Source organism: Oryzias latipes, chromosome 20 (assembly GCF_053564925.1).
Source record: "Oryzias latipes strain Hd-rR chromosome 20, Olatipes_Hd-rR_3.1".
NCBI lineage: Eukaryota > Metazoa > Chordata > Actinopteri > Beloniformes > Adrianichthyidae > Oryzias > Oryzias latipes.
This window is the reverse complement of record NC_136256.1, coordinates 25,891,941-25,917,104: the sequence shown is the minus strand read 5'-3', so window position 1 is coordinate 25,917,104 and position 25,164 is coordinate 25,891,941. Positions and strand designations below refer to the sequence as shown.

The window sequence follows — 25,164 nt, the reverse complement described above, 5'->3', positions numbered from 1 at the left end:
CCGCTGTTTTTCTTTTTCTCTTATTTATATTATCAATTTTTTTATTTTTTGCATTTCTTTGGCGGTTGTTAATGACTACTACCAAAATGGATAAAGATAAATAGTCAAACTAACTTTAAAAGTCCAGAAGATAATTAAAACCATACCATACTGCATTCAATGTCTTTTTGTGATGTTTAATGTATTCATGCAGATGATTTTAATAAACGTATTCTTCTTAAACGATGTTCTTCATGAGGATTTTCCTCTTTCAGGAACCAGTGAAGCGCATCCTCGCCCTGACAGAGACGTGTCTGGTGGAGAGAGACCCAGCGTCATACAACATCGTCACCGTTAAACCCTTCGGGGAGGTGAGCGTCCTTCTGCGCCCTCGGCGCCAGCGGCACCGTTCTGAGCGTACAGCTCAAGAGCTCCTGATCCTGGAACCTCCTGCCATCATTCAGCTCTGTCTCATCTGATTTCAGGTGTTTGCACTCATCTGTGATGCAGACAACCCTCAAGTGTTTACAGCTGAATTCATCAGAGGTCAGATCAGGAAGTACTCCTCCACTGAAAGGTATGCAGATGTGATGTTGACACAGAATGCTGGTAATTCCCCCTTTTTATTAAGCTTTTCTGCAAAACCCCGGACAGGGTTTCGTAGAGTCGTCCTGCGTTCCTCACCACCCGTCTGTGTCTATCGTCTTGCAGAGATTCCTTGTTAGCCAGCCTGCTCGATGGAGTCAGAGCGTCGGGCAACAGGGATGTGTGCGTCAAGATGGCCCCCACGCAGAGAGGACAAAGATGGGGTCTGCTGAGCATGCCTGTGGATGAGGAGGTGGAGAGCTTGCATCTCCGATTCCTGGCAGCACCTCCGAGTGAGCCGTCCTCTGATCGTATTTCGCTTATTTAGACAAAGTCTGTGTGAGAGAAACAACAGAAAGTATCTGTTTGTGGGAACAGTTGACTGGAACAGCAAAGAATTGTCAGACAATGAAATCCACAGTAAAAGCTCAAATTAATATTAATTCTAAGAATACAATTAGAGGAAGTTTTTATTGTTGTCTCGATGCAAATAGGAAAAATATCAAGAAGTTCACTAGAAGAACAATGGGTTTTGGTTTTGGGCTCCATCTGTTGATCATGTCACTGAACGCATCATGGGCCAAACCTCCTGATTGGTTGACGCAACTCCTCTTCTTCACCAAAATTCAGATTGAACTCTGGACACGATGCTGCGCCCAAAATCGTGCCGCAATGCTGCCAGTCCGACACAACGCATCCAACTCGGACCTCAGATGGCGTCTGCACATCAGCTTAACATAAAAACCGGACGCCTCTGCTGCGTGATTCATGTTCGTTGTGATTGCAGCGTGACAGTTCGGGTTCACAGAAACCAGTTAGACTCTCCTAATCAACCTGTCACTACAATTGAAGACAACTGTTTGAACTAATCACCTGTAGAAAAGACACCTGTCCACAGAATCCGTCCACCGGATTCCAAACTCTCCAACATGGGAAAGACTAAAGAGCTTTCAGTGGTTTTAAGGGAGAAGATTGAAGACCTGCACAAGACCAGAATGGACTACAAAATACAAGAATGTGTCCATCAATCCACCTGTAGGTCTGGAGCTCCTAACACGATCTGACCTGGTGGGGTTTCCACAATCATGAGAACAGTGAGAATTTGGCCTAAAACAACAAGGCAGGAGTTGATCTCAAAAAAGCTGGAACCACAGTCACCAAGAAAACCATGGGGAATACTTGGCGGCGCAGTAGTTTAACATCTTGCTGCTTAAAGAGGCACTAGTGCAGGCCCGCCTGAAGCTTGTCACCTTCATGATTTAGAGAGTGATTGGTAGAAGGAGCTGTGGTCAGATGAGACCAACATGGTGCTGTTTGGCATCAAGTCAACCCATCGTGTTTGGAGGAAAGAAATGCTGCCAATGATCCAAAGAACACCATCCCCACTGTCAAGCATGGAAGTGGAAGCATTATGCTTCTTAAGGAACCACCAGGGGGCGTAAAACGGGTCTTGGATGGGTCTTCCAACAGGGTCACCACCCAAAATATAGAGCCAAGACAACCAAGGAGTAGCTGAAGAAGAAGCATATCAAGGTCATGGAGCGGTCCACCCGGTCTCTGGATGTGCAGAAACCTGCTCATCAACTGAAAGAAGCACCTGACCTCTGTGATTGATAAGGGTTTTACCACAAAGTAGGGGGTTCAAATACTTATTACCCTCAATTTAATGCAAGTACAGTTGCATAAAAGGGGTTTTTGTAGTTTTCTATTTCTCACTTTTAAAGGAATCTACCATAAGGATGAAAGATTTTTTATTTGAAGGGAGCAAACCAACAAAATCAGCGAGGGATCAAAAACGTATTTCCTCCACTGTAACTTCAGTGCCTCTGACTTTGCTTTCAGTGTCATTGGAAAAAGATTTCTAAAGCTGAAGTCCTAACATTATAAAGGCATCGGCTTTCAGATGGGTTCATGAGTAATCCCATTAGGATTGACCGCTGTGTTTCCAGCTCCACTTTCTTTCTTCCATGTCTGATTTTGTTCCAAACACAAAATTCTTTGCAAGGATTTTTTAAAATAAAAATGAACCTCTTTAGAATCTTATGCAGTACTTAGCTGCCTAAGTAAGACTGCGGCGGATGTGTCTCTCCACACTCATTAGTGCACAGGATGGTTGACATTTGCTGCCTTGTCCAGGTCACATGGCCTTATGTCAACATTCATGGCGGCTTCTTGGTGTCAGTGGAGTCACCTGCAAAAGTAGTCTGTCCTTCCAGTCAAAGCCGTGGAGTCGACTGGTTTGGTTGGAAACCCTGGTACCCCTCACATCTGGTGAACAGGCCTGCATATGTGCGGCGTTTGCTAAACCCCGTCTGAGTGCAGAGGTCCCTCGGTTCTGGTCATAGTAGTGGTCTGTCACTGCTGGGTCTGTCCAACTCTGCCAATAGTTCTGGGTCTTGATGTCAATTCTACTGATGACACTATGAGACTCACCAAGTTCACTGTCTCTGACTGTCTCCTACCAACCTGAAGGCCCTCTATGACTAGGTGGCGCTGCTCGTCTGTTCAGCCACGTCATGTGTTCATGGCTGTTTGAATGATGACCTTGGACTGAAATCAGCTTTTTATACCCACAGAATATTGAAGAAAATAAAATAAAAAAATTTGGGTCTGATTTTGTTCCAAACACAAAATTCTCTGCAAGGATTTTTTAAAATAAAAATGAACATCTTTAGAATCACCTCAAAAGATTTTCCAGCTGTTTGCTTTCAGCTAACCTTCCTTCTGATTGATTGTTACCTGTCTTGCTTTTCTCAGATGGGAACTTTGCGGACGCAGTGTTCAGATTCAACGCCAACATTTCCTACAGCGGCGTGCTGCATGCAGTCACCCAGGATGTGAGCGCGCTCCGTTTCTGCGGGATTACGTTTCCATCGACTCAAGCCCGACCCACTGTAAACTCATCGTACTTTTGTTTTTTTTCCTCTCCAGGGTCTGTTCTCTGAGAACAAAGAGAAGCTCATCAACAACGCCATTCTGGCTCTTCTGTCTCAGGAGGTGGAGCTGCCGACTCTCAACGCGGAGCTGGAAAGTCAATTTCAGGCCATCCGCCGCTTGGTGGCCTCCAAGGCTGGCTTCCAGGCTTTCACCCAGCTGCCTAAGTAAGACTGCGGCGGATGTGTCTCTCCACGCGCCTCCTTCTCTTACTTTTAATGAAAAACCCTTTTTTGCTGAGCTGCTTGTAACAGGCATGCTCTGTCATTCCAAGGTCTGGTCAAGGGTCTGGACTCACAGATGCAACGTAAATATGAATCCATACATCTCAGTCTGCCTTTCTCCCTGTGCTTGATCTCCTCCTTGATCCTCTGCGGCGTATTTCCCAGCCGTTTTATCTTTGCCCGCTTTCATCTGCAGCTTTAGGACAGGCACATCAGAAGAGAGGTCATGCCGCTCCATATTTTTCAGTTGAGCCGTCTCCTTTCATCCATCTTCTCCCGTCAGCATTTTATCTGTCCGTTCGTGTGTCGTCTTCTCATCTGCTGCTTTTGGCCCCCCTCCTTCTACTCTCCGCATTGATCTGGTTTATTCAGTCCCCTCCTCCTGGGTCACTGAGATGTATGCGAGGATCTTTATTTACCGCTTATTCCCCATTTGTTGTCAACTAAACGGGCCAAATTTGGTTTGCCTGCAAAGATTCATTGCATACGTCTCTTGCTGTTTCTCAAACAGTATCTTCAGTGCTGCGGATGCACAAAGACACCTTTGTTGTGTCATATTCCTCTGGTTGATAAGCAAAGGAAACAACAAGCCACTTGGAAGCAATGGACTCTTTATCTCTCCAACCCTCAGACCGTTACGTTTTTGTGTTTTTTATCGGATGCAGAGAACCGGTCTGCCAAATAAAGCTTTCCCTCTCCGTGTTTTGCAGGTTCAGAGAAAAGTTGGGCGTAAAGACGGTCAAAGCTTTAAAGAGGAACAACAACGGTGTGACTCACGCTGCTATAGACATGCTCTGTGCGCTCATGTGTGTAAGTGTCGCCCATAAAAAGTGGACATCAACCGAGAACGTATTGATTTTTTTTTTCTCCCATCTCTGAGACGTCTTCCTGTCTGTTTCCGTAGCCGATGCACGATGATTATGACCTGAGGCAGGAGCAGCTGAACAAGGCTTCACTGTTGTCCTCTAAGAAGTTTTTGGAAAACCTCCTTGAGAAATTCATCACCAATGTGGTAAATGTCTTTTTGTGATTGACAGGAAGCTTCAACTGTTGTTGGTTAGGAAATGCAGTACCTGACTGTACAGGAAAATAAAAGCAAGTGATTTCTGGTTGTTTCCTCAGGACCATGGGACCGGAGCTTTGGTCATCAGCTCCTTACTGGACTTCTTAACGTTTGCACTTTGCGCTCCGTACAGTGAAACCACAGAGGGGCAGCAGTTCGACATGCTACTTGAGATGGTTGCCACCAATGGAAGAACATTATTTAAACTCTTCCAGGTGCGCAATTTAATGTCGCCATAATGAGTTAAGTCTGAACCGATTTAGCTTCCAACGCTTTGATCTTTGTCGTCTTCTTCTCAGCATCCCTCCATGGCGATAGTGAAGGGAGCAGACTTGGTCATGAAAGCCATTATTGAGGTAACTTCCTCTGCAGACTTAATGCTTTTACACTACTCACATTAAGTTAGGGATACTGTTCTTTTCCTGAGTGCTTCTCCGTTTTGGTCAGAATTGTAATGATAGTTTTCTTTGGTATTACTAATTTTAATCAGTTTGATATTTATCACCACCAAAATTAAAACAATAATACGAAAGATAGCCCTCAAATAACAAACATTGACCGTCTCAACAGCAGGTGTTTCCACCATTTGCCGCCATGACAGTTTGAAAGCAATGTCTTCTGCCCCTCATCAGCCTCTTGATGTTGTTCTGAGGCCTTCCACTCTTCCACAAGTGCTACATGCTGTTCTGCCAGGTCACTTGGGGGTCTGATCATCCAGTCTCTGCTTGAGCTGGTCCTAGACATGCTCTATATGCTGGTCATACCATATGAGGCCACTCCCACTCCCTGAAGTCCAGCGGTGACATCTCTGGCACCATGCGGTGAAACATTTTCATCCATGAACAGAAAGTTGTGGGTGTTCTGGTGGAATTGGGAGATGTTGATAAAAGAACATCCAATAGCTGGGCTCATGTACAAAAACTAAGTTGGTTTTGTGCTGACTGGTGGTGCCTGCTTAGACTGTTGCACCTTCTTCACCAAAGCCAACCCTGGGGATCGTAGGTTGGCTTTGCCTTGACGTATCGCTGACCACGCCTACTCCAGCAACTCTGACGGCCATCAATTCTGTGCAAGGTGACCCGACAGTCATCAGTGCACAGGATGGTTGACCATTGCTGCATTGTCCAGGTCATATGGACTTATGTCAACATTCATGGCGGTTTCTTGGTGTCAGTGGAATCACCTGCAGCGGTCGTCTGTCATTCCAGTCAAAGCCGTGGACTGGTTTGGCTGGAAACCCTGGTACCCTTCACATCTGGTGAACGGGCCTGCATATGTGCGGCGTTTGCTAAACCCCGTCTGAGTGCAGAGGTCCTTCGGTTCTGATCATGGTAGTGGTCTGTCACTGCTGGGTCTGTCCAACTCTGCCAATAGTTCTGGGTCTTGATGTCAATTCTGCTGATGACACTATGAGACTCACCAAGTTCACCTGCAACATCTGACTGTTCCCTACCAACCTGAAGGCCCTCTATGACCAGGTGGCGCTGCTCGTCTGTTCAGCCACGTCATGTGTTCATGGCTGTTTGAATGATGACCTTGGAATGAAATCAGCTTTTTATACCCACAGAATATTGACAATGAAGAAAATTAAAAAAGAAATTTGGGTCTTGGCCCCAATAAGTAAGACACACTAAACACAATGAGACCATTATGTGGAAAACACATGTTTGTCACCTCAATACAAATACCTCCCGTCCTGAAAATCTGTGAAACTAACACTAAACAACATCCACTGAGTTTTTTACAACATCCCAAACTTAGTGTGAGTACTGTAAGTTCTGTGAATCTGTGAAGAACTCCATCATACTTTGCAGCGCAAGATCTCCGATAAATAATCAAGCTTTTCTTTCTTTTATTCAGGAGGGAGACAAGGAAATAGCCACTAAAATGCAAGAGCTGGCCTTGAGTGAAGGAGCCCTGCCGAGGCATCTGCACACGTCTTTGTTCACCATCAGCTCAGACCAACGGATGCTCACCAACAGGTCCACACTGACACTTAGTGTTCGCTCATATAGACAGGATAACACTGGAAATAGGATTAAAAACAGCTATTTGCCTCGGGTCCTCTTCTTCTTTTGGACCACTCCTGCCATGATTCAGATTCCAAAAGAAAGCCACGTTTGCCTGAAGGTTAGCTCCATGACAAAATCATGGGAAGCAACGACAGCGTGAAACAGCTGGACATAGTGAGAGGAACGGAGCTGGAGGCTGAAATCAGAAGTCTGGTGTTGTCAGGCCAGACTGAGCCTCTCCTAATGAGGATTCAAGGAGATTTATTGTCACATGCACAGACATTTTGTTCCAGTACAACCCGAACAAGATCAGACATACAACAGAAATACACACATACAGTTTAAAGTTGGCCGAGGCGCAGCCATGGCAGGCAGGCCCTGCTTAGCACAGGTGTAGATGGTTTACAATATGGGTGGAGGGGCAAAAAAGCTGTAGATACACTTGCCCCATGGATCATTGGTGTATCCAGCCGCATGGGTTGGATCTGAAACTTGGTCAATCACTCAAGCTAAGCATCTAAAAAAAAAAAAAAAGTCCAAGTCATAAGAGGTCTAAGGGTGCACTGGCGCCGCCAACAACAGACTCTGTTCTGGACCGGAAATGAGATCACCACAACTTTTAGCAATCATGTTCCGGTAGCCAATAGGCTCCGAGTCCCGCCCTCATGTCAAAGTCGGGTCAACTCCAACAACACAAAGTCTAAAAGCAAAATGGAAGACAAAAATACAAATGAAAATACAAAATAGCAGCTGTTACAAAAAATTTTTCTTTTTCATTTACAACAATTTTTGGTTTATAGTGTTTTGAGTTTTCAGTTTTTCATTTTACAATTTTTTGGTATCAAATGTATTTATTTTTCAAATGTACATTTCTTTTTCTACATTTCGTTTTTTTTCTAAATTTCATTTTTTATTTAATTCCTTTTTTCAATTTTCCTTTTACTATAATTTTCCCCCCAAATTTTCAGTATTTTGTTAAAGTTTACAAAGTGAACTTTCAAGTTAAAAACTTTTTTTAATTGACTTTTTTGTTTTCCTTTATTTTCTTCAAGATTTCCCGTTGTTCTTTCAAATGTACCAATTCTTTCCCCATTTTTCAATTTTTTTCATGTAATTCTTTTTCCCATGTTTACTTTTTTTATTAAAAAAGGAAAAATCTGTATTTCATTAAAGTTCTAAAAGTGAACTTTCAAGTTTAAAAAAATATATATTTTTTTTCATACTGACAAAAAAAATTTGTTTACTTTTTCAAATTTACCAATTTTCCCCCATTTTTCATTCTTTTAAAATCTAATTCTTTCTTCCCACTTTCACTTCTTTTTAATTAAATACTAAAACTCCTGTATTTCATTTAAGTTTACAAAGTGAACTTTCAAGCTTAACAAACAATTTTCAATTTTACAACCCAGTTGTTGATTCTCTTTAATTGGATTTGCTGGGACTCTGATCTTTTTAACATGATGCTGTTTAACATAACCGAGTGGAAGTTGTTGAAAAATCCGGTTGACATCAGCTTTTCGCCGTACAGACAGCTGAGCCGTCACCTGGTGGGACTGTGGACCGCAGAGAACCCTGTAGCCATGAACCTCCTCAAGAGGATCCTGGTAAGCTTCCGGATCAGCTGGGATGCGACTTTGAAGCTTCTCTGCTGCCGCCCAACAGCCGAAGCTCAAACGGAACCTGCTTTTGTTAGCCGTTAATGTGTCGTCTGTCTCACTTCGCTCTGTGTTTGCAGCCGACGGGTTTGTTGGCGTACCTGGACAGTAGCGACTCTGTCCCGGAGAAAGATGTGGACAGAATGCACATCCGTGATAACCTGAAACTCGCCACGGTATCAAACACGCATCGCAGCAGTTTCGCTTTAAGGAAAAAAACAGTAAATATTTAGTTTTTTTGTTGTTTTTTTTTGCTTTCCATAGGACCAGTTAAATCGTAACAAGGTGCCCGAGTGGCAGCGGATCGCCGGCAAAGCCGCCAAAGAGGTGGAGAAGTTTGCCAAAGAAAAGGCTGATGTGGTTCTGATGCACTGGAGAGACAAGATGGGCATTGCCCAGAAGGAGGTGAGCCTTTCTGTCTCCCATTTAGAGCGCTGGCTTGCATGGGACCTCCAGATGATGAGGCTGCCAATTACGGCTCAGGTGTCTGCAGGTGTTTAATTTACTCATTTAGTTATTTTTGCAGAAGCCAAACTTAACAAAACAGTTCAGTCAGTCGCACAAAGCGCATGTGTCCATGTAATCAAAGCTGCTTCTGCACATTCTCAGTTGGTTAAAATGGATTAAAAAATAAAGATTTTGTTGGAGACGAGGTTTGTTTGAAGGTGGGGTCGCTCTTCCCTCTGCTTTTGCACCTTTGCCACTCAGATCTGTTGCATGTTCAGGTTTTTTTCTCCAGTGCCCCTGCTGATGCTTTGCACAATAAGTCTGATCCTCTTACCTGTTAAGAAAAATCAGTTTTCCTTTTTTATGTCCTAATCTTTCAGCAAATGACGAGCTTTGGAAAAGCACAAGTGATGATAATCAAGTGTCTTTGTATTCGTAGTGCATCAAACTGTAACCCTTGTTCTGATTTTGATCTGAGAAACATTAACTTCTCTGTGTCTCCACCCCACCTCCTGTTGTCTTTTCTGATGTCTCTGCTGTCAAACATACAGCAGGACAGAAATAACCTGGTAAGTTGGACTAACGAATGGGACTTTTTTTTTTTTTTTTTTTTTCCAATCATCCTTTCTCCTGACCGTTGATTCCCCATCTTCACGTCTCAGCCAGCTTTCCTACTTCCCATTCAGTCAGACTACAGACGATAACACCCGCTGAGGATTTCCACAAACCTTAACGAGAACATACAGAAATACTCCTCCTGCTTTCCTCAGAGGTTATTTCCAGGAAGAGGTGCATTCAGATGCTGCTGGAAGGCTTTCGGGTCATTAATAAATAATGACTGCATTCAATGTCTGACAGTAGCACAGTTACTTGAAGCAGGAAGATCTCTGCAGAGATGTCTGTTCTTTTGTTTGAAGCTCTGCTTTCAGTGTTTTCTCTACCCTTCTGGCTCTGAGGTTTGCCCTTTAACAGGCAGATTCAGTGCTTTTTCAGTTTGTGTTACCTTCAAAGTCTGTTTAAAACTCCACAACAGCAGCAACTCCTGTGTGTTAATCAACTCAGTATTACTGTCAAATCTAAGCTCTATTTTAGGCTTCACAAACACAATGAAACAGTTCAACAACATTTTGTCTTTTTTTCCCATTTTGGTTTAAAGATGATAATATTGGTGGTTTTCTATTTTTCTCACAATAACCATTTAGTGTCATGTTCTCTCGAAATGACATTTTAGTTTTCATCTGTTTTGTCTTTATTTATCCCAGACTTTGTCATTTTTCTTTTAAAGACCCACTCTGATGAAAATTGTGTCTTTACCATGTTCCTGTGGCATTAAAAAAAAAAAACATTAAGCTCAAAATTGCATTTCTGAGTATTTTTTGATTCAACTTGTTGTGAATCAGGAGCAGATGGAAAAATGTCGTTCAAAAAAAGATCTTAATTGTGACGTGGAAAATTCGCTGGGAGAGCTCTCAGCAGCAGGGAGGGGAAAGGGTTGCTGTTTTTTTATTTTTTATTTTGGCTAAAAACGTCATCATAATGAAATGAATACTGGGAAAGCTTTGAAAATAGTTCAAAAGATGCTCAGAGTGGGTCTTTAACTTCACGATTCAACCTAAGTCTGACTGAACGATTTGAAAGGACAAACTACGGACAAATGATGCGTTAAAGGACCTTCTTTTTCCCTGGATTTTAGAATCCAAACCAGAAGCCTGTGATCCTGAGGAAGAGAAGACAAAGAATCAAGATTGAAGCAAACTGGGAACTTTTCTACTACAGGTAAAAATGTTCTTCCTACTTAGATCTGATGTCAAACTGATGAAAAGACGTCCAAATATGATCCTATCAGTAGGACCTGTTTGTAACTCCTGCTAGAATGAGAGCATTTATCAAGTCTGCTTTTGCTTCCTGATGGAAGATTCCAGCTTGACCATGCACGCTCCAACCTCATCTGGAACCTCAAAACGAGGGAGGAGCTGAGGGACGCGCTGGAAGGTGAAATGCGTGCTTTCGGGGTGGACCGCGAGCTCGGCAACGCCACGGTCATCTCCTGGAACCATCAGGAGTTTGAGGTCAGTGCTCCTGCTGCACGGTCCTCGTTCTTTCTCCTGCAGGATCGCTGCTGTGAGAACGTACGCTCATTTGGAAGCATGCGTGGTTGACAGGTGAAGTACGAGTGCCTTTCCGACGAGATTAAAATCGGGGATTATTATCTGCGTCTGCTGCTGGAGGAGGACGAAAATGAAGAGTCGAATGCCATCAAGAGATCGTAAGATTTCAAAGCTGCCACAGTGTGGATTGGTCACAAATACGCAGTCCAGCAACCTGATTCCGTCCTCATCTTCTGCTGGTAGATACGAGTTCTTCAACGAGCTCTACCACCGCTTTCTGCTGACGCCCAAAGTTACGATGAAGTGCCTGTGCCTGCAGGCGCTCGCAATAGTCTATGGCAGGTGTTTTGAGGAGATCGGCCCCTTCGCAGACACAAAATACATCGTGGGAATGCTGGACCGGGTCAGTGCAACATAAAAATACTCACACTTGTCTGTGTCTGTCCATAAGGTCTCTGTTTTATGTCTTTTTTTTTTTTTCAGTGTACCGATAAATTGGAAAGGGACAGACTCATCCTATTCCTGAACAAGCTCATTCTTAATAAGGTAGGTCATACATCAAAGGAACTTTCATACCATCCTAAAAACACAAGTTTTTCACCTATTTTAATTATAATATTGAATTTGTTTTGTAGAAAAACGTGAAAGATGTGATGGATTCGAATGGAGTTCGCATCTTGGTGGATCTGCTTACTTTAGCCCATCTGCACACCAGCCGAGCCACTGTCCCTCTTCAGGTACAAACCCGACCCCCCCTCCAGGGATTTTAGGAATTTAATCAACATTAATCAGCCACCAGATGGTACAACTCTGCTGGAGCTCCAGGGAAAACAAATGAGCTCAACACTGACCTATATGTGAGCATCTTTAAGAGGCGAGTCTGCAGCGTCTAAAGGAAGTCCTCCTCTCCACAGAGCAACGTGCTGGAAGCGGCGCCCGACATGAAGAGGGAGAGCGAGAAGGAGTGGTATTTTGGAAATGCAGACAAAGAAAGGAGAGGACCTTTCAGCTTTGAAGAAGTACGTCAATATTCCCCAGAATGTTTGGAATTTGCTGTTTTTCTCAGAAGATGGAGATGAACATGTTTTCTATCAACACCGTACTAAAATGAAACACAATCTAAAGGGTAATAACTGTTTGAAATAGTTCAGCCACTTTAATGGAACTGAACTTCAGTTGACCTTTATTCAAACCAATTTAAAATGTTTTTTTTTAAGAGTTGATCATGAAAACACAAAATAATTGAAGATAAAATCCGAGTGGCATTACATGGCCGCGACGCTTTCTGCCCCCTCCTGACTCGCTGAGGGCTGTTACACACCCCTTACTTTGCCCCTCTGCCCCATGCCACCCTGTTTAGAACTGTACATAAAAATAAAAATAAATGTTTAAAATGGCTGCTTAAAGCGTTTGCTTTATCTCCATATTATTGTCTACAGGTTCATGTAATCTGTAGAAGAATCTGCGATTATTCGATTACTTTGGCAATGGAGGTTTTTTGTTTTTTGTTAACCACGCCCACATTTCTAATATGGTCATATCTTAGTTTAAACTTGTAGAAGGCACTAAGTGTTTTTTTGATTGATTTATTCAAGATGGCCTCCTGAGGGGAAAAGGTCAACAAAATGTCAGTTGTGTCATGGAGATTGTCGAAACAAAAAATGTTGGAAAATGTAAAATTTGCCAAATCTTACACTACGGTTGTGTCCGAATTCCTTCCCTACTCACCATATAGGGCATTCGCCGTTTTCTACTGCGGTCCAAATCTACAATTCCAAAATCGAGGGCCTTAGAAATTTCCCAGAAGTCTCTTCGGAAAACCATTGCTCACTAGATCGGCAAAAATAGACCACAATGCATTGCGTCAGAAAAATTTTTAACAAAGAAAATGTATTTAAATGTATTTTTTTTAATAAACCATCAACGTTTTTATCTTCAGAAGACAGTGGACTCATAAATAATCGTTGCAAAATGCTCCTATCAATTAGATTTTAACTTTGTGAAATCGATGAAGAAAAAAAAAAAAAGGGGGGGGGGGGGGAGTGAGCATGGTGTCCAAATTGCTGGGAGTTGTTATTGTTTACTATGCCCAAAATTGAGTATGTGGCAGGGGTGACATTTTTGCTGGTAGATGGTGTTGCGTACAAATAACATCTTATTTTAACTCATTTTTAGGTGTAATTTTTTTTGGACTCTTTTTTTTTTTTTTTTTTTTTTTTTAATCACAACTTTCTTTTGCGTTTATTCCCTCCCTAAATCCAGATGCAGGAATTTTGGAACACAGGCATCCTTACCGCCAAAACTCGCTGCTGGGCTCAAGGGATGGACGGTTGGCGCCCCCTACAGGCCATTCCCCAGCTGAAGTGGTGCCTGCTGGCCACAGGGCAGGCTGTGATGAACGAGTCAGACCTGGCAACGCTGATCCTCAACATGCTCATCACCATGTGCTCCTACTACCCCAGCAGGTGGGGGACCCTGCTTTGGTTGCTCACATTCCTCTGGATTGTTTGGTGCAGATCTAACACACGTTTTGTTTCCAGGGACCAAGACAATGCCATCATCCGTCCTTTACCAAAGATCAAGAGGATGATCAGTGACAACGCTTGTCTCCCACACATCGTTCAAGTAACACTTAAGTTCTTCGTGGTTGTTTTTTTTTTTTTTGCTGATCTTCGCATTCTGATTCTTTTTTTTTTTTGTCTGTTCTAGCTGCTGTTGACGTTTGACCCCATCCTGGTGGAAAAGGTTGCAAACCTCCTGTACTTGGTGATGCAGGACAACCCCAACCTGCAGCGCCTTTACCTGACGGGGATCTTCTTCTTTATCATGATGTACACCGGCTCAAACGTTCTTCCCGTGGCGAGGTAAAACCTCTTTAGGCTTCCACCAACATCACAGCTTACCAGAATTGTAAAAGTTGTGTTTGGAATTCTTTAGGTTCCTGAAGTACACTCACTTGAAGCAGGCCTTCAAATCAGAGGAGGTAAAAGAGGATCTGGATCTTCTGCGAGGTCTTGACGACCCTGTGTTCTCCTCATAGTGGAAATGTTCTGCTGTGCTGCTCCACAGGCGAAGGGTCAGGACATTGTGCAGCGAAGCGTCCTGGGACCGGTCTTACCCGAGGCCATGGTCTGTTATCTGGAGAACTACGAACCTGAACGCTTCTCTGAGATATTCCTCGGGGAATTTGACACACCTGAAGCCATCTGGAGCAGTGAAATGAGGTTAAAAAAAGTGTCTTTTTTTTATTTTTTGGGATTATTTTCCAGTTTTGGTGGAATTTCAGCAATCAGAAAAGAAGCGGTTAAGCTTCCTGAGTTTACTTTTGATCTGTGTTTCAGGCGGATGATGATAGAGAAGATCGCCGCCCATATAGCTGACTTCAGCCCCAGACTGCAGAGTAACACAAGAGCCCTGTATCAGTACTGCCCGATTCCTGTGATCAGCTTCCCTCAGCTGGACAATGAGCTCTTCTGCAACATCTACTACCTCCGACATCTGTGCGACACCACCCGCTTCCCCAACTGGCCAATTCGAGATCCGGTATGAGCTTTTTGCTCCTCTTTCTGACCTTTTTTTTGGGATCTATCTGTAGATACTTCTAGATTTGCTGCTTTTAATTTACAGGTCAAGCTGCTGAAAGACACTCTTGAAGCCTGGAAGAGAGAAGTAGAGAAGAAGCCCCCTTCCATGTCCGTGGACGACGCCTATGAAGTCCTCAACCTCCCCAAAGGACAGGGCCAGTGAGTGCAAGAATTTCCCTTTTTGAGCTTTTTCTTTGAGCCCGAAAGTTTCACTGCAGGCAAATATTTTGTTTTTCTGTTTGCAGACATGAAGAAAGTAAAATCAGGAAAGCCTATTTCCGATTGGCACAGAAGTACCACCCTGACAAAAATCCAGAAGGAAGGGTGTGTACGACGGCTACGGCAGCTGAGACATGAGCCAGTTAAAGCTGAACCCATTTGTGGATTTGACTTCAGAAACTTGACCTTTATCTTTGCAGGACATGTTTGAGAAAGTGAACAAAGCCTACGAGTTTCTCTGCACCAAGTCTGCTCGAATCGTGGACGGCCCCGACCCAGAGAACATCATCCTCATCCTGAAAACTCAGAGCATTCTGTTCAATCTGCATAAAAAAGGTGAATAATAAGAGTTAATAAGAGTTTATGTGGGGATACTTTGCCTAAGCTGTCGCTCCCTCCCACCCACAGAACTGGAGCCGTACAAATATGCCGGTTACCCCATGCTCATCAAAACCATCACCATGGAGACGGAGGACGAGCAGCTTTTCTCTAAAACGTCGCCTCTCCTGCCGGCCTCCACTGAGCTGGCCTTCCACACTGTGAGCTGCTCGGCTCTGAACGCGGAAGAGCTGCGCCGCGAGAACGGCATCGAGGTATCGGCACCGCGACCTCCGCTTTCATCTCAGTGCCTTCAGATGACGACGCTCTTTCACCACGGGGAGCTAAATAAACGCTTGTATAATAACTGTGTGCACTCAGATCTTGTTGGAGGCGCTTTCCCGCTGTGTTGCTGTTCTGACCGCATCCAGCAAACCGGAAGACATGGCTGTGCAGGTAAAGCGGCGGCCTCACGCGAATCACCCGGAAAGGTGCATTTCCTCACAGAGATGGCGTGTTGTGGTAACTGCTAAGGTGTCTCGCCACAGGTGTGCGGGCATACCTGTAGGTGCTACAGCGTTGCAGCCCAGTTTGAAGAGTGCAGAGAAAAGATCATCGAACAGCCCAACATCATCCGTGACCTCTGTCACATCCTGTACTACGGAAAGGTAAGAGCGATGCCTTCGTGCATCTACAGGAAAAAGTCTTCATATTATGACTTAGACACTAGAGAAACCATCTTTAAAGAGGATGTTTTAGCTTTTTATAAACACTATTTTGCCAAAAATCATACTTTTATTGAAGATGTGAGGGTTACGTTTTAAAAATTAGTGAAATCTGTGAAGAATTATAGACGCCAAAAGGCTGTAAAACGAAACACTTCTTACTCTTTTCCCTGACAGACATGAATATTTTCACACTCTTATCTCTTGTTTACACACTCAAAGAATAACACTTTGCAGAAAAGCAAGTAAAGTTTTTTTTAAATGAAGACAAAAATCAGATATTTATGTAAATTTGTCAAACTGAGCGCATTCTGTCCAGGAGACATTATACAGATTGGCGAGGTCTACGGCCAATCCGAATGCAGAACACAGTGCGCTATAAAAAAAAAAAAATTAGAAGAACATGCAACATTGCACTGAAATCCCTGAGACGGCAAAACAGGAAGAGATGAAGTGCAAAGCAGCGAAGGAACACTTTACAAAGCTGGAGGTCTTATTGTTACAATATGATCATATAAAAATGTACAAACTAAAATAGAAACGTTAGAGGACATCAATAAAATAAGCCTTTCTTTATTACATTATTACTTTTGACCTTTAGGTTTTTGCCAAAGTTTTAACCTTTTTTCATTTTTTAGGTCAATAATATTTGAAATAATCTAATAATTTGATTAGATGAGTTCAAATAATTCTGTGTATTGAAACGGTGGCAGAGGGCTCTAATTTAATATTTTCCTTCTTTGAAGGTGCCAGATCTTCTATGAAGATGCTAAATGTTGTCCACTTAAAAGTCATTTCCTGTTCTTCTTCCCCCCCAGACTCTCCCAAAGACTGCAGCTCTGGCAGTTCAGTGCGTCAGCTCCTTTGCGGTGGATTTCTTCCTGCAAACCCATCTCTTCCACGCCGGCGTGCTCTGGCACCTTCTAGGCTACTTGTTCGGCTACGACTACACCCTGGAGGAGAGTGGCGTTCAGGCCAACCAGGACACAAACCAGCAGGAGGTGGCCAACAACTTAGCCAAGCTCAGCCTGGTAGCTCTCAGCCGTCTTGGAGGCTTCGCCCACACGCCAGACGGCAACAACCCAGTTGCAGAGACCAACGGCGTGGAGGGCGCCCCTCCCGAGAACCCCACCATCCGCAAGAGCTTAGCTGCCATGCTCACTCCGTACATCTCAAGGAAACTGGGAACGGGAACTCCCGCTGAGGTCATTTGAACAAGAAGACCGCAACCACTTCTGTAAAGAGAAAAACGGCTTTTAGCACTTATTTCTGTCTGTTCAGGTCTTGAAGCTGCTGAACAGCAACTCCGAAAACCCCCACCTGATCTGGAACAACGGAACTCGAGCCGAGCTGCTGGAGTTCCTGGAGGCACAACAGGAGGGGAACATCAAGAGGGTAAGACTCAATGCTCACACGGGCATTTACAGTCTCGGGTCGTCTTTTTCAGAAGTCCGTTTCCTTCACAGGGAGAAAATGATAAAAGCTTCGGTGCAGACTTTGTGTTCAGCGATCACAGCAAGGAGCTCATAGTGGGGGAGATCTTTGTGCGAGTCTACAACGAGCAGCCCACCTTCCCCCTGGAGGTAAGTCGGCTTCTGTTCATCTTTGGCTTTTGTCGTGGAATGATCAGAAAAACGCACACAGTGACATCAAAAATAACATTTTGGGTTCATCGAATATTATATTTTGGTTTACCTTTTTTTTTTTTACTAGAAGTAGCTCAGGAGTATAAGTCACTGGAGCAAAAATTGACGTAATAAAGAAGAAAAAAGTCATATATGAGTCGCACTGAAATATAAGTTGCACTTTTGGGAGAAAAATGAGATGCTTCTAAACAACACCGCCAAGCCCGGCATAATGCTGAATTCACACCAAGCATGATGTACGCAAGAAATTCACATCAGCTGCCTCTCTTTCGACGTGCGTCGAATTTTCTGCTCAACACTTCTCCATAAACATGTTCATAAACTAGACACTTGCGTTGTGTTTGTGTGTGTGTGTGTGTGTGGGAGGAGCTACCATCAAGCGTATTTCGCCTCACTGCTACATGGAAGGCTTGACATGATACGGATGATGTCCAGAGATTTCAGTTTTATTTAGAAAAGCGCCACAAAGGCATCGGTAAGGGGTGGATGAGATCATTCAGAGACTCTCCCAGCATGCTGAGGTTATGCAGCAGAAGCTGCGTCTGAATGACGGACGCTCTCAGCGGCACTTCCGTGTCTCTGTAACCGCGTTTAATGACTTTCCGAGGAAAGAAAAGATGAAAACAAGAATGAAAATGACTCGAAACAAGAATATAAAGTTCAGGAGGAGAATGATCAGATTCCTCTCATGTTTGATTTGGACGGCGCTTCTTCTTCTTCTGCATTGCTGTCAGTAGTGAACACTGATACACTGACCTGCAGTGCCCTCTACTGGTTGTTAGTATGAAAGTTGCAAAGATATGAGCCTATAAATTCCAACCTCACACCTCAGTATGAGTCACTCCCCTGGCTAAACTTTACTGAAAAATGTGACTTGTACTCTGGAAAACACGGTAATAGGCATGATGAATAATGTACATTTTGGTCTGTATTTAGTATCCCAAAGCGTTTGCTGCCAGTCTGCTGGACTACGTTGGCTCCCAGGCCCAGTACCTCCACACGCTGCTGGCCATGAGCCACAGCAACAAGGTGGAGTCCCAGCAGCACGCCGAGAGGCTTCGCTTCGCTGAGATGGCTTTAGAAGCTCTCCGCAACGTCATCAAGAACAATCCTGGTAGGGAAGACGACACCAGAGTGCGGTGGTCCACAGAGGAATCCTGACTCTCTGTCATCTCTTTCTACGCACAGGTTCAGAGACCGAGTGCATCGGCCATTTCAAGCTTCTCTTCTCTTTGCTGCGCGTCCATGGAGCTGGCAGAGTGCAGCAGCTGGTTCTGGAGGTGCGTTTTATGTCCTCTCGATGCGTCTGTGTATCCCAGCAGATTGTAACGGTTTTGGTGTCCCGTTAAGGTCGTCAGTACTGTGACGTCAAACCAGGAATGTGTGGGGAACATTGCAGAGTCCATGGTGTTGTCCAACTTGTTGCTGCTGCTGCATTCTCTCCCCTCCAGTAAGAAACTTCACGGTTTTATCGTCTTTTAGGGTTTATAGTTTAACTTACTGACTTTGTTGCATCCTTCAGGCAGGCAGTTGGTGTTGGAAACCCTTCACGCATTGACGTCAAACACAAAAATTGTGAAAGAGGCTATGGCCAAAGGTCATTGCAGACGTTATTCATGTCTTCTGAAATGTTTTGAGTCTGAATTTTTGCAAGGAGACTTATGCGAGTTCTCTGGTCCCGCAGGTGCTCTCATCTATTTACTGGACCTCTTCTGTAACTGCACACACCCTCAGGTTCGCACTCAAACTGCAGAACTCTTCTCCAAGATGACCTCGGACAAGCTGGTTGGACCAAAGGTCCGTCTGGACAAACGAAGCTCGTCGCTCTTGTAAAGATCTTCATCCCGCTCAACGTTTCCATCTTCCCGTTCCCTGCTAGGTGCGCCTGACACTAATGCGTTTCCTTCCGGGCGTTTTCATGGACGCCATGCGAGACAACGCAGAGGCAGCGGTTCACATATTTGAGGGAACCCACGAGAACCCGGAGCTCATCTGGAATGACAGCTCCAGGGAGAAAGTCTCCACCACTGTGCGGGAGATGATGCTGGAGTACGTCTGACTTTTGATTCTCTTTCATTTGCAGTTTGTCCCTGTCTAAGTGTAACTTGTGCTTTTTTTCAGTCACTTTAAACAGCAGAAGGATAATCCTGACGTGAACTGGAAAGTAAGGATTTGATTATTGTCTGGGCTGGTTTCAGTTTTTGCAGTAGATAGATAAACGTGCGTTCTTGTGTGCGTGTTCAGCTGCCAGATGATTTCACTGTGGCGTACGGCGCCGGACAGGGTGAGCTGGAGGTCGGCGGAGTGTTTCTGCGCATCTTTATCGCTCAGCCCGGCTGGGTGCTACGCAAGCCGCGAGAATTTCTGGTTTCTCTTCTTGAAACGTTGACCGAACTGTTGGAGAAAAACAACCCAAACGTGAGCTCCTTCACCGCACCGACTTGTCTTTTTGAGGGAAAATGCATCCAGAGATTTCTCACTGTCACGTCATGTCACCCTTCTAGGGTGAGGCCCTAGAGACGGTTACCACGGCAGCCGTCTGCCTGTTCAGCACGCAGAGCCAGCTGGCTGACCAGGTTCCACCCCTGGGTCACCTTCCTCGCATCATAGCAGCGCTCAACCACAAGAACAACGCCATCCCCAAGAGCTCCATCCGCGTCATCCACGTCTTATCGGATAACGAGGCGAGAAATGAGTCAAACGTCACGTGTTTACTTTTATCAACAAGTAATCTAGCTAATGACTTCAAAGGTAACACCATTTCTGTCATCACCACCGCCTTGGTGGCAGCAAATTCTAATGATCGACTGATGGAAGCAAACAGGGGAAAGCCACAAACACAGCATGAGCAAGTCCCCTTTCTACAAAGGTTTTTAATTTAGGACTTCAAAAATGACAAAACGGCAAGAATGGACATGTGAAAGATGCACTTTGTACAAAAATAACCCGTTTTATTCATGAAGTGGAAGTTTACAACCAGATTTTTCTTAAGGCGCAACACAAAAAGCAAATAACAACCAAACAAGATAGTTACGGATACAGATCATTCAAGGATAGAAAAAAATGGGTTTATGTATTACCCCTGAATGTGAATGATAGAATAATCTCAGTACATGACAGGATAAATAATACTCATTATTAAAAACAGTCACTTTTATCCACTTTACTCCTAATTTTTTATCCAAAATAATCTAAGCTAATTTTTTTTCATTTTGTCTGTCCATCAATAGTTTTTCTTCCTCCTGTGTTTATCAACAAAAAACATAAATCTTTTCCCAAAGCTTATTATTACGAAACCAGTTAACCGTTTAAATTTTGAGATCTTCAAATAAACGTTTGAATTTGAACATCGGTGTATCATCTGCTAAAAGGATGACTTTCAGTACAGCTGAAGCTGAAACATAGTTTGAAGTGAATTTGTACACAGCGAAAACTGAATCTTCAAGTTAAAAGACCCTTGTTGACCTTTGCAAGAAAAATAATCGTATCTAGAAACATTTTCAGTATGGAAATAATCTTAGTTTGAGAGAACATCTCTGACTAGAATGAAAATGAAAATTATTGTTAAGACCATTTTTCTTTCCCCATTGGCAGATTTTTTTGCCAATCTAAAGAACATTAAATTATATCTGCAAAAAAATACCAACTACTGTTATCTTTTATTCTTGTATTGTGTATAAAAGAGCCTGAAGGCTGTTCCTTCTGTTTCTTTTTTCTCCAACCTTTTAAGCATCCATTAGTTTGTTGACAACAAGTAGGAAGTAATAAAAACAACTTACAAAACTATCATTTTAAATTTGTTTCACTATGATTATTATGTTTGTCCAATATTTGCCCCTCTGAACCAAACTCCCCAAATGTGGCCTAAAGCAGTCGAGTATCTTCATGTAGACATGCAAAACTGAGATTCAAATATGTAGAATCAAGTGTCATTGGAGCATTCTTTTCTCCTGAAAATGCAATTAAAAGGGAACGCTTGCTTCCTGCAGCTCTGCGTGCGCTCCATGGCGTCTCTGGAGACAATCGGTCCTCTGATGGCTGCGATGAAAGTGCGGGCAGACATGGCGGGCGTGGCCTGTGAAGCTCTGAACCGCATGTTTCAAAAGGAGCAGACGGATCTGGTGGCTCAGGTATTCTTTCTTCTTCTCCCCCCCACTACTACGTTGACTTTTATTTTGAAAGCTTTCTAACAGAATTGATGTAAACAGGCTCTGAGGGTGGATTTAGTTCCGTACCTCCTGAAATTACTGGAAGGAGTTGGTCTGGAGACGATAGAAAACCCCTCAGCTACCAAGGCCCAGATAGTTAAAGCTCTCAAGTCTATGACTCGCAGTCTGCAGTACGGAGAGCAGGTATGACGAAATCTTTTAGACTAATATTTGTTGGCCTTCTTGGTTCCATGATTGTTCATGTAACTGTGAACCCTTTTCTAATTTTGCAGGTTAATGAAATTCTTTCCAAGTCCTCAGTGTGGAGTGCCTTCAAAGACCAGAAACACGATCTTTTCATCTCAGACTCTCAGACAGCCGGCTACCTTACAGGTGAAGGGATTTTTATTTTACTCTTTTTACATTTCTGATTTACAATTTAACCTGCAACTTCTCTAACGTGATCAATTTCCTAAAAAGGTAAGTAATATCTGTAGTCTGACCCCTTGATGCTCTGCTTTACCCCTTAATAAAAACCACCTGGCTAATTCCTGACTTTATGCTCAAACCCAGCGACCCTTTTTCTCTCCTGTGACTTCCTGGTTCTTCCCTTCCTGTCCTCTTTTTCTGCCACTTGCGTTTCCTTCTTAGGGGTTTCCACTCCTTCTCTCCTGGCTGCCAGCAGCCCACTGCGAGGTGGGCTCTAGACTCCAGAACTTGGCCCTCCTCTTGCTTGCTCTGATGCAGGTAGACTCCAACCTGGCTCCCAATCTGCATTCATTTCCTGTTCCCTGTCTATCCTTATTCATCTAACAACTCTGTCGCACTCTGAGTCGTTTTTCGCCCCTCCACCTTAGATCTGCTCTTTAGTGAATCCACCCGAACTGCGTCTCTACTGTCTAGTTTGACAAAGATTCTTAAAATCGGAAAATCCATGAGGCCGATTTGCGGCTTCTATGTTTGCTTTTTCCAGTAACTAATTGACATCAAGTCATTTTAATTCAAAATGTCCAAAACTTGAAAAGTGCAGTTATTAAGGTGATCTTAAATTAATAAATGTAAAAAATAATTAAAAAAAGATGGCATCACAATGGGAGAAACCATCAAAAAATGAATGGGGTCAAAAAAAATAAAAATAAAGGACGTGTCTGGGATGTCCAAAGGAAGTTTAAAAACTGTTATAGAATGGCCACAGGACTAACTGTTTGATTTGGAAAAATGTTGGTTTTAATGTTTGTAGATTTTGAACACGAGCATTCCCCTTTTACTCGCACAGTTTTTACCAGAATATTGTGAAAGTTTTATACATGGATTGTCGGTTCTGGCTGAACAAAATGATATTACATACAGAATAAGCATATTAGGAATGTGCTTGACAAAAAAAAAAAAAAAACCTCTGTTGCCAAGGAAATCTGAAAATTTACTTTTGCAGATTCTTTTAGAAATTACTTAAATCAGTTCGTCACCTCCAGGCAGCCAAAACATGAAATGGTTGCTATGGAGATAAACTAACAGAAAAGCCACCATTTTGAAAAAGTTTTTTTTCTTTGTTTTTTCATGAGTTTTTGGCACAGGGTGACGGGGGCAGAATGGGAGAGTAAGGGGTGTGTAGAAGCTGCTCAGCTAGCCAAGGCGGGTAAAATTGGGGGCAGGTATCGCCTGCAGCCCATACAACGCCAATATCGGCTTTAATCTTTTACTAGGGTCCGGAAAATTTCACAACTGACAGTGAAGATTTGCATTGTCTAATAAGCTTTATCCCAAAAAATTCTCTAAATCATCTAAAGCCAGTTAAATGTAGAGAAGCTTAAGAGGTTTTCTAATAACTCCTGTTAAAAAAAAAAAAAATGTAAAAAAAGAACTCCCATCCATCATTTCTCGTGTTACTTTTATCTGCAGGTCCAGGAGTGGCGGGTTACCTAACAGCAGGAACTGGCACCACAGTTTTATCCAGTGTCCCACCCCCTGTGGACAATGACGTTGGAGACCTAGGCTGAGGAAGCGGCGTGCAGTCACGCTCAGACACTCGGACTGCCCCGCAGCCTCACCAACGGACTGTCTGGTCAGCAGAAAAAGGTCGGGGAGAGGGAAAACAGAAGAGCGGGCCCTCACCTTTTGTCACAAAATCTTTCAGACATCAATCTCCCTTCTTTCAAAAGAGAAAAAAAAATTATGCACTCAAGTCTTCATAAACCTTTTGTTTTTTAGTGACCACATTTGTTTTGTTTCTATTAATTTTTTCTTGTTTCTTTCAACAACAGAAAAAGTTTACTTTTGTATGAATATATTTTTTACTCTAGATTTTTTTCTAGGCAAACCAAGGCTTGTTATTTAGGGAATGTTTTTCTTCCTCTGATGCGTTAAACTGAAATTATTCCGACGGGATTTATTTGCCTCCATGGTGTCTGGACCTTTTCACCTCTCACATGACATGTAATTCACAAAACTGTCTTTAAAAATACACCAGTAATGGGGAAAAAAATGACTTTTTCTGTTCGGTTTGCGCAAATGAACAACTCTAGATCAAACCTTCGACCTGCATACGTTTTTGGGATCATTACACGAATCTGCTCCCCTTTATTTTCCAGCCTTCGACTCTTCATCATTGATTCTGTTTTCTTTAGTTTAATCTTCTTCCATGACTCATTTTAAGTAATTCTCCTCCCAGAAAGCAAAAAGCACTAGAATATTTATAAATGGAAAAATAACCACCGGAATGAGCTTCTGCTGACCTGAGTGACTGATTAAGAATATTTGTGAAAGACTAGTGCAATTTGTGAAATGTTCCATGTAATATTGCGTATATAAAATTTCTACATGAATGTACATTTAAAAATAAAAAATCTGTCACACTTGTACATAAAATTTTAAGAATAAAAGGGAACCCACAGTGTTGTTCTTTGTATGTCTATTTCTGTTTGTCTAATAATCAAATCTAGTAATCATACTATTGTCAAATATATATTTTTAATTGCTTAACATTCAGTTAAGATTATCTATATTTTTTATGAAAAGGTATCAATATTTCCACTACCTACTGAGTCTAAGTCTTCTTTACAATTTTAGGGTAATTTGGGTATTTCTGTAACTGATTAAATAAACAATCTTTAATATTATTGTATATTTATTCTTACAGAAGACGTATTTGTAGTCTGAATGACAGTTGGCTTTGATACAGATTTTTACAACAAATGTTTTGATGAATTTCTGTCATATAGGGAAAATGATTGTGTGGGAATGTATGGCCCAAAATAATTATTTGGGGGGGGATAGTGAAAACCAAATTGTAGATAAATTACTATTGACGTCACATGCCGGGCATGACTTTGAAGTTGTACATGCAGACATGTAGCTTTTTTAATTTAATTTTAACCAAATACATTTAGGGTGATTAATGGTATATGTTTCAAACTACTATTTTACTAGGACAGTGAGTTACATATGGACACTCTGACGGATATATATTTTTAAAGTTTTATGCTAAATGCGTGCCGTCCCGGCCAAGAAGAAAGATCTC

General features: G+C 42.8%; 1 protein-coding gene across 11 annotated transcripts in view; it reads left to right on the top strand.

The window, feature by feature from the left end:
• The window catches only part of dnajc13 (dnaJ homolog subfamily C member 13), a 39,851-nt gene extending 15,309 nt beyond the window's left edge, over window positions 1-24,542 (top strand). For 3 of the 11 annotated variants that reach the window (XM_020712540.2, XM_011489058.4, XM_078938489.1), the window contains exons 8-57: window positions 255-350; window positions 465-556; window positions 691-857; window positions 3,322-3,401; window positions 3,496-3,665; window positions 3,773-3,805; window positions 4,433-4,532; window positions 4,627-4,734; window positions 4,845-5,000; window positions 5,085-5,141; window positions 6,646-6,767; window positions 8,326-8,401; window positions 8,533-8,628; window positions 8,717-8,857; window positions 9,451-9,468; window positions 10,593-10,675; window positions 10,815-10,968; window positions 11,062-11,165; window positions 11,251-11,410; window positions 11,491-11,553; window positions 11,643-11,744; window positions 11,922-12,026; window positions 13,270-13,472; window positions 13,548-13,632; window positions 13,717-13,871; window positions 13,945-13,990; window positions 14,077-14,231; window positions 14,349-14,550; window positions 14,635-14,750; window positions 14,837-14,915; window positions 15,011-15,146; window positions 15,219-15,403; window positions 15,510-15,584; window positions 15,677-15,796; window positions 16,672-17,058; window positions 17,135-17,248; window positions 17,320-17,436; window positions 18,436-18,613; window positions 18,688-18,779; window positions 18,850-18,949; window positions 19,022-19,096; window positions 19,184-19,296; window positions 19,379-19,548; window positions 19,621-19,663; window positions 19,744-19,917; window positions 20,004-20,183; window positions 21,489-21,629; window positions 21,708-21,851; window positions 21,941-22,040; window positions 23,547-24,542. In XM_020712540.2, the coding sequence (XP_020568199.1) occupies window positions 255-350; window positions 465-556; window positions 691-857; window positions 3,322-3,401; window positions 3,496-3,665; window positions 3,773-3,805; window positions 4,433-4,532; window positions 4,627-4,734; window positions 4,845-5,000; window positions 5,085-5,141; window positions 6,646-6,767; window positions 8,326-8,401; window positions 8,533-8,628; window positions 8,717-8,857; window positions 9,451-9,468; window positions 10,593-10,675; window positions 10,815-10,968; window positions 11,062-11,165; window positions 11,251-11,410; window positions 11,491-11,553; window positions 11,643-11,744; window positions 11,922-12,026; window positions 13,270-13,472; window positions 13,548-13,632; window positions 13,717-13,871; window positions 13,945-13,990; window positions 14,077-14,231; window positions 14,349-14,550; window positions 14,635-14,750; window positions 14,837-14,915; window positions 15,011-15,146; window positions 15,219-15,403; window positions 15,510-15,584; window positions 15,677-15,796; window positions 16,672-17,058; window positions 17,135-17,248; window positions 17,320-17,436; window positions 18,436-18,613; window positions 18,688-18,779; window positions 18,850-18,949; window positions 19,022-19,096; window positions 19,184-19,296; window positions 19,379-19,548; window positions 19,621-19,663; window positions 19,744-19,917; window positions 20,004-20,183; window positions 21,489-21,629; window positions 21,708-21,851; window positions 21,941-22,040; window positions 23,547-23,644 (6,066 nt within the window). In that variant the 3' untranslated portion in view covers window positions 23,645-24,542. Of the gene's footprint in view, window positions 1-254; window positions 351-464; window positions 557-690; window positions 858-3,321; window positions 3,402-3,495; window positions 3,666-3,772; window positions 3,806-4,432; window positions 4,533-4,626; window positions 4,735-4,844; window positions 5,001-5,084; window positions 5,142-6,645; window positions 6,768-8,325; window positions 8,402-8,532; window positions 8,629-8,716; window positions 8,858-9,450; window positions 9,469-10,592; window positions 10,676-10,814; window positions 10,969-11,061; window positions 11,166-11,250; window positions 11,411-11,490; window positions 11,554-11,642; window positions 11,745-11,921; window positions 12,027-13,269; window positions 13,473-13,547; window positions 13,633-13,716; window positions 13,872-13,944; window positions 13,991-14,076; window positions 14,232-14,348; window positions 14,551-14,634; window positions 14,751-14,836; window positions 14,916-15,010; window positions 15,147-15,218; window positions 15,404-15,509; window positions 15,585-15,676; window positions 15,797-16,671; window positions 17,059-17,134; window positions 17,249-17,319; window positions 17,437-18,435; window positions 18,614-18,687; window positions 18,780-18,849; window positions 18,950-19,021; window positions 19,097-19,183; window positions 19,297-19,378; window positions 19,549-19,620; window positions 19,664-19,743; window positions 19,918-20,003; window positions 20,184-21,488; window positions 21,630-21,707; window positions 21,852-21,940; window positions 22,041-22,298; window positions 22,395-23,546 lie in introns of all 11 variants that reach the window. The other 8 variants (XM_023950378.2, XM_078938496.1, XM_078938493.1 and 5 more) reach the window with 4 other exon arrangements.
• Window positions 24,543-25,164: the final 622 nt, after the last annotated feature.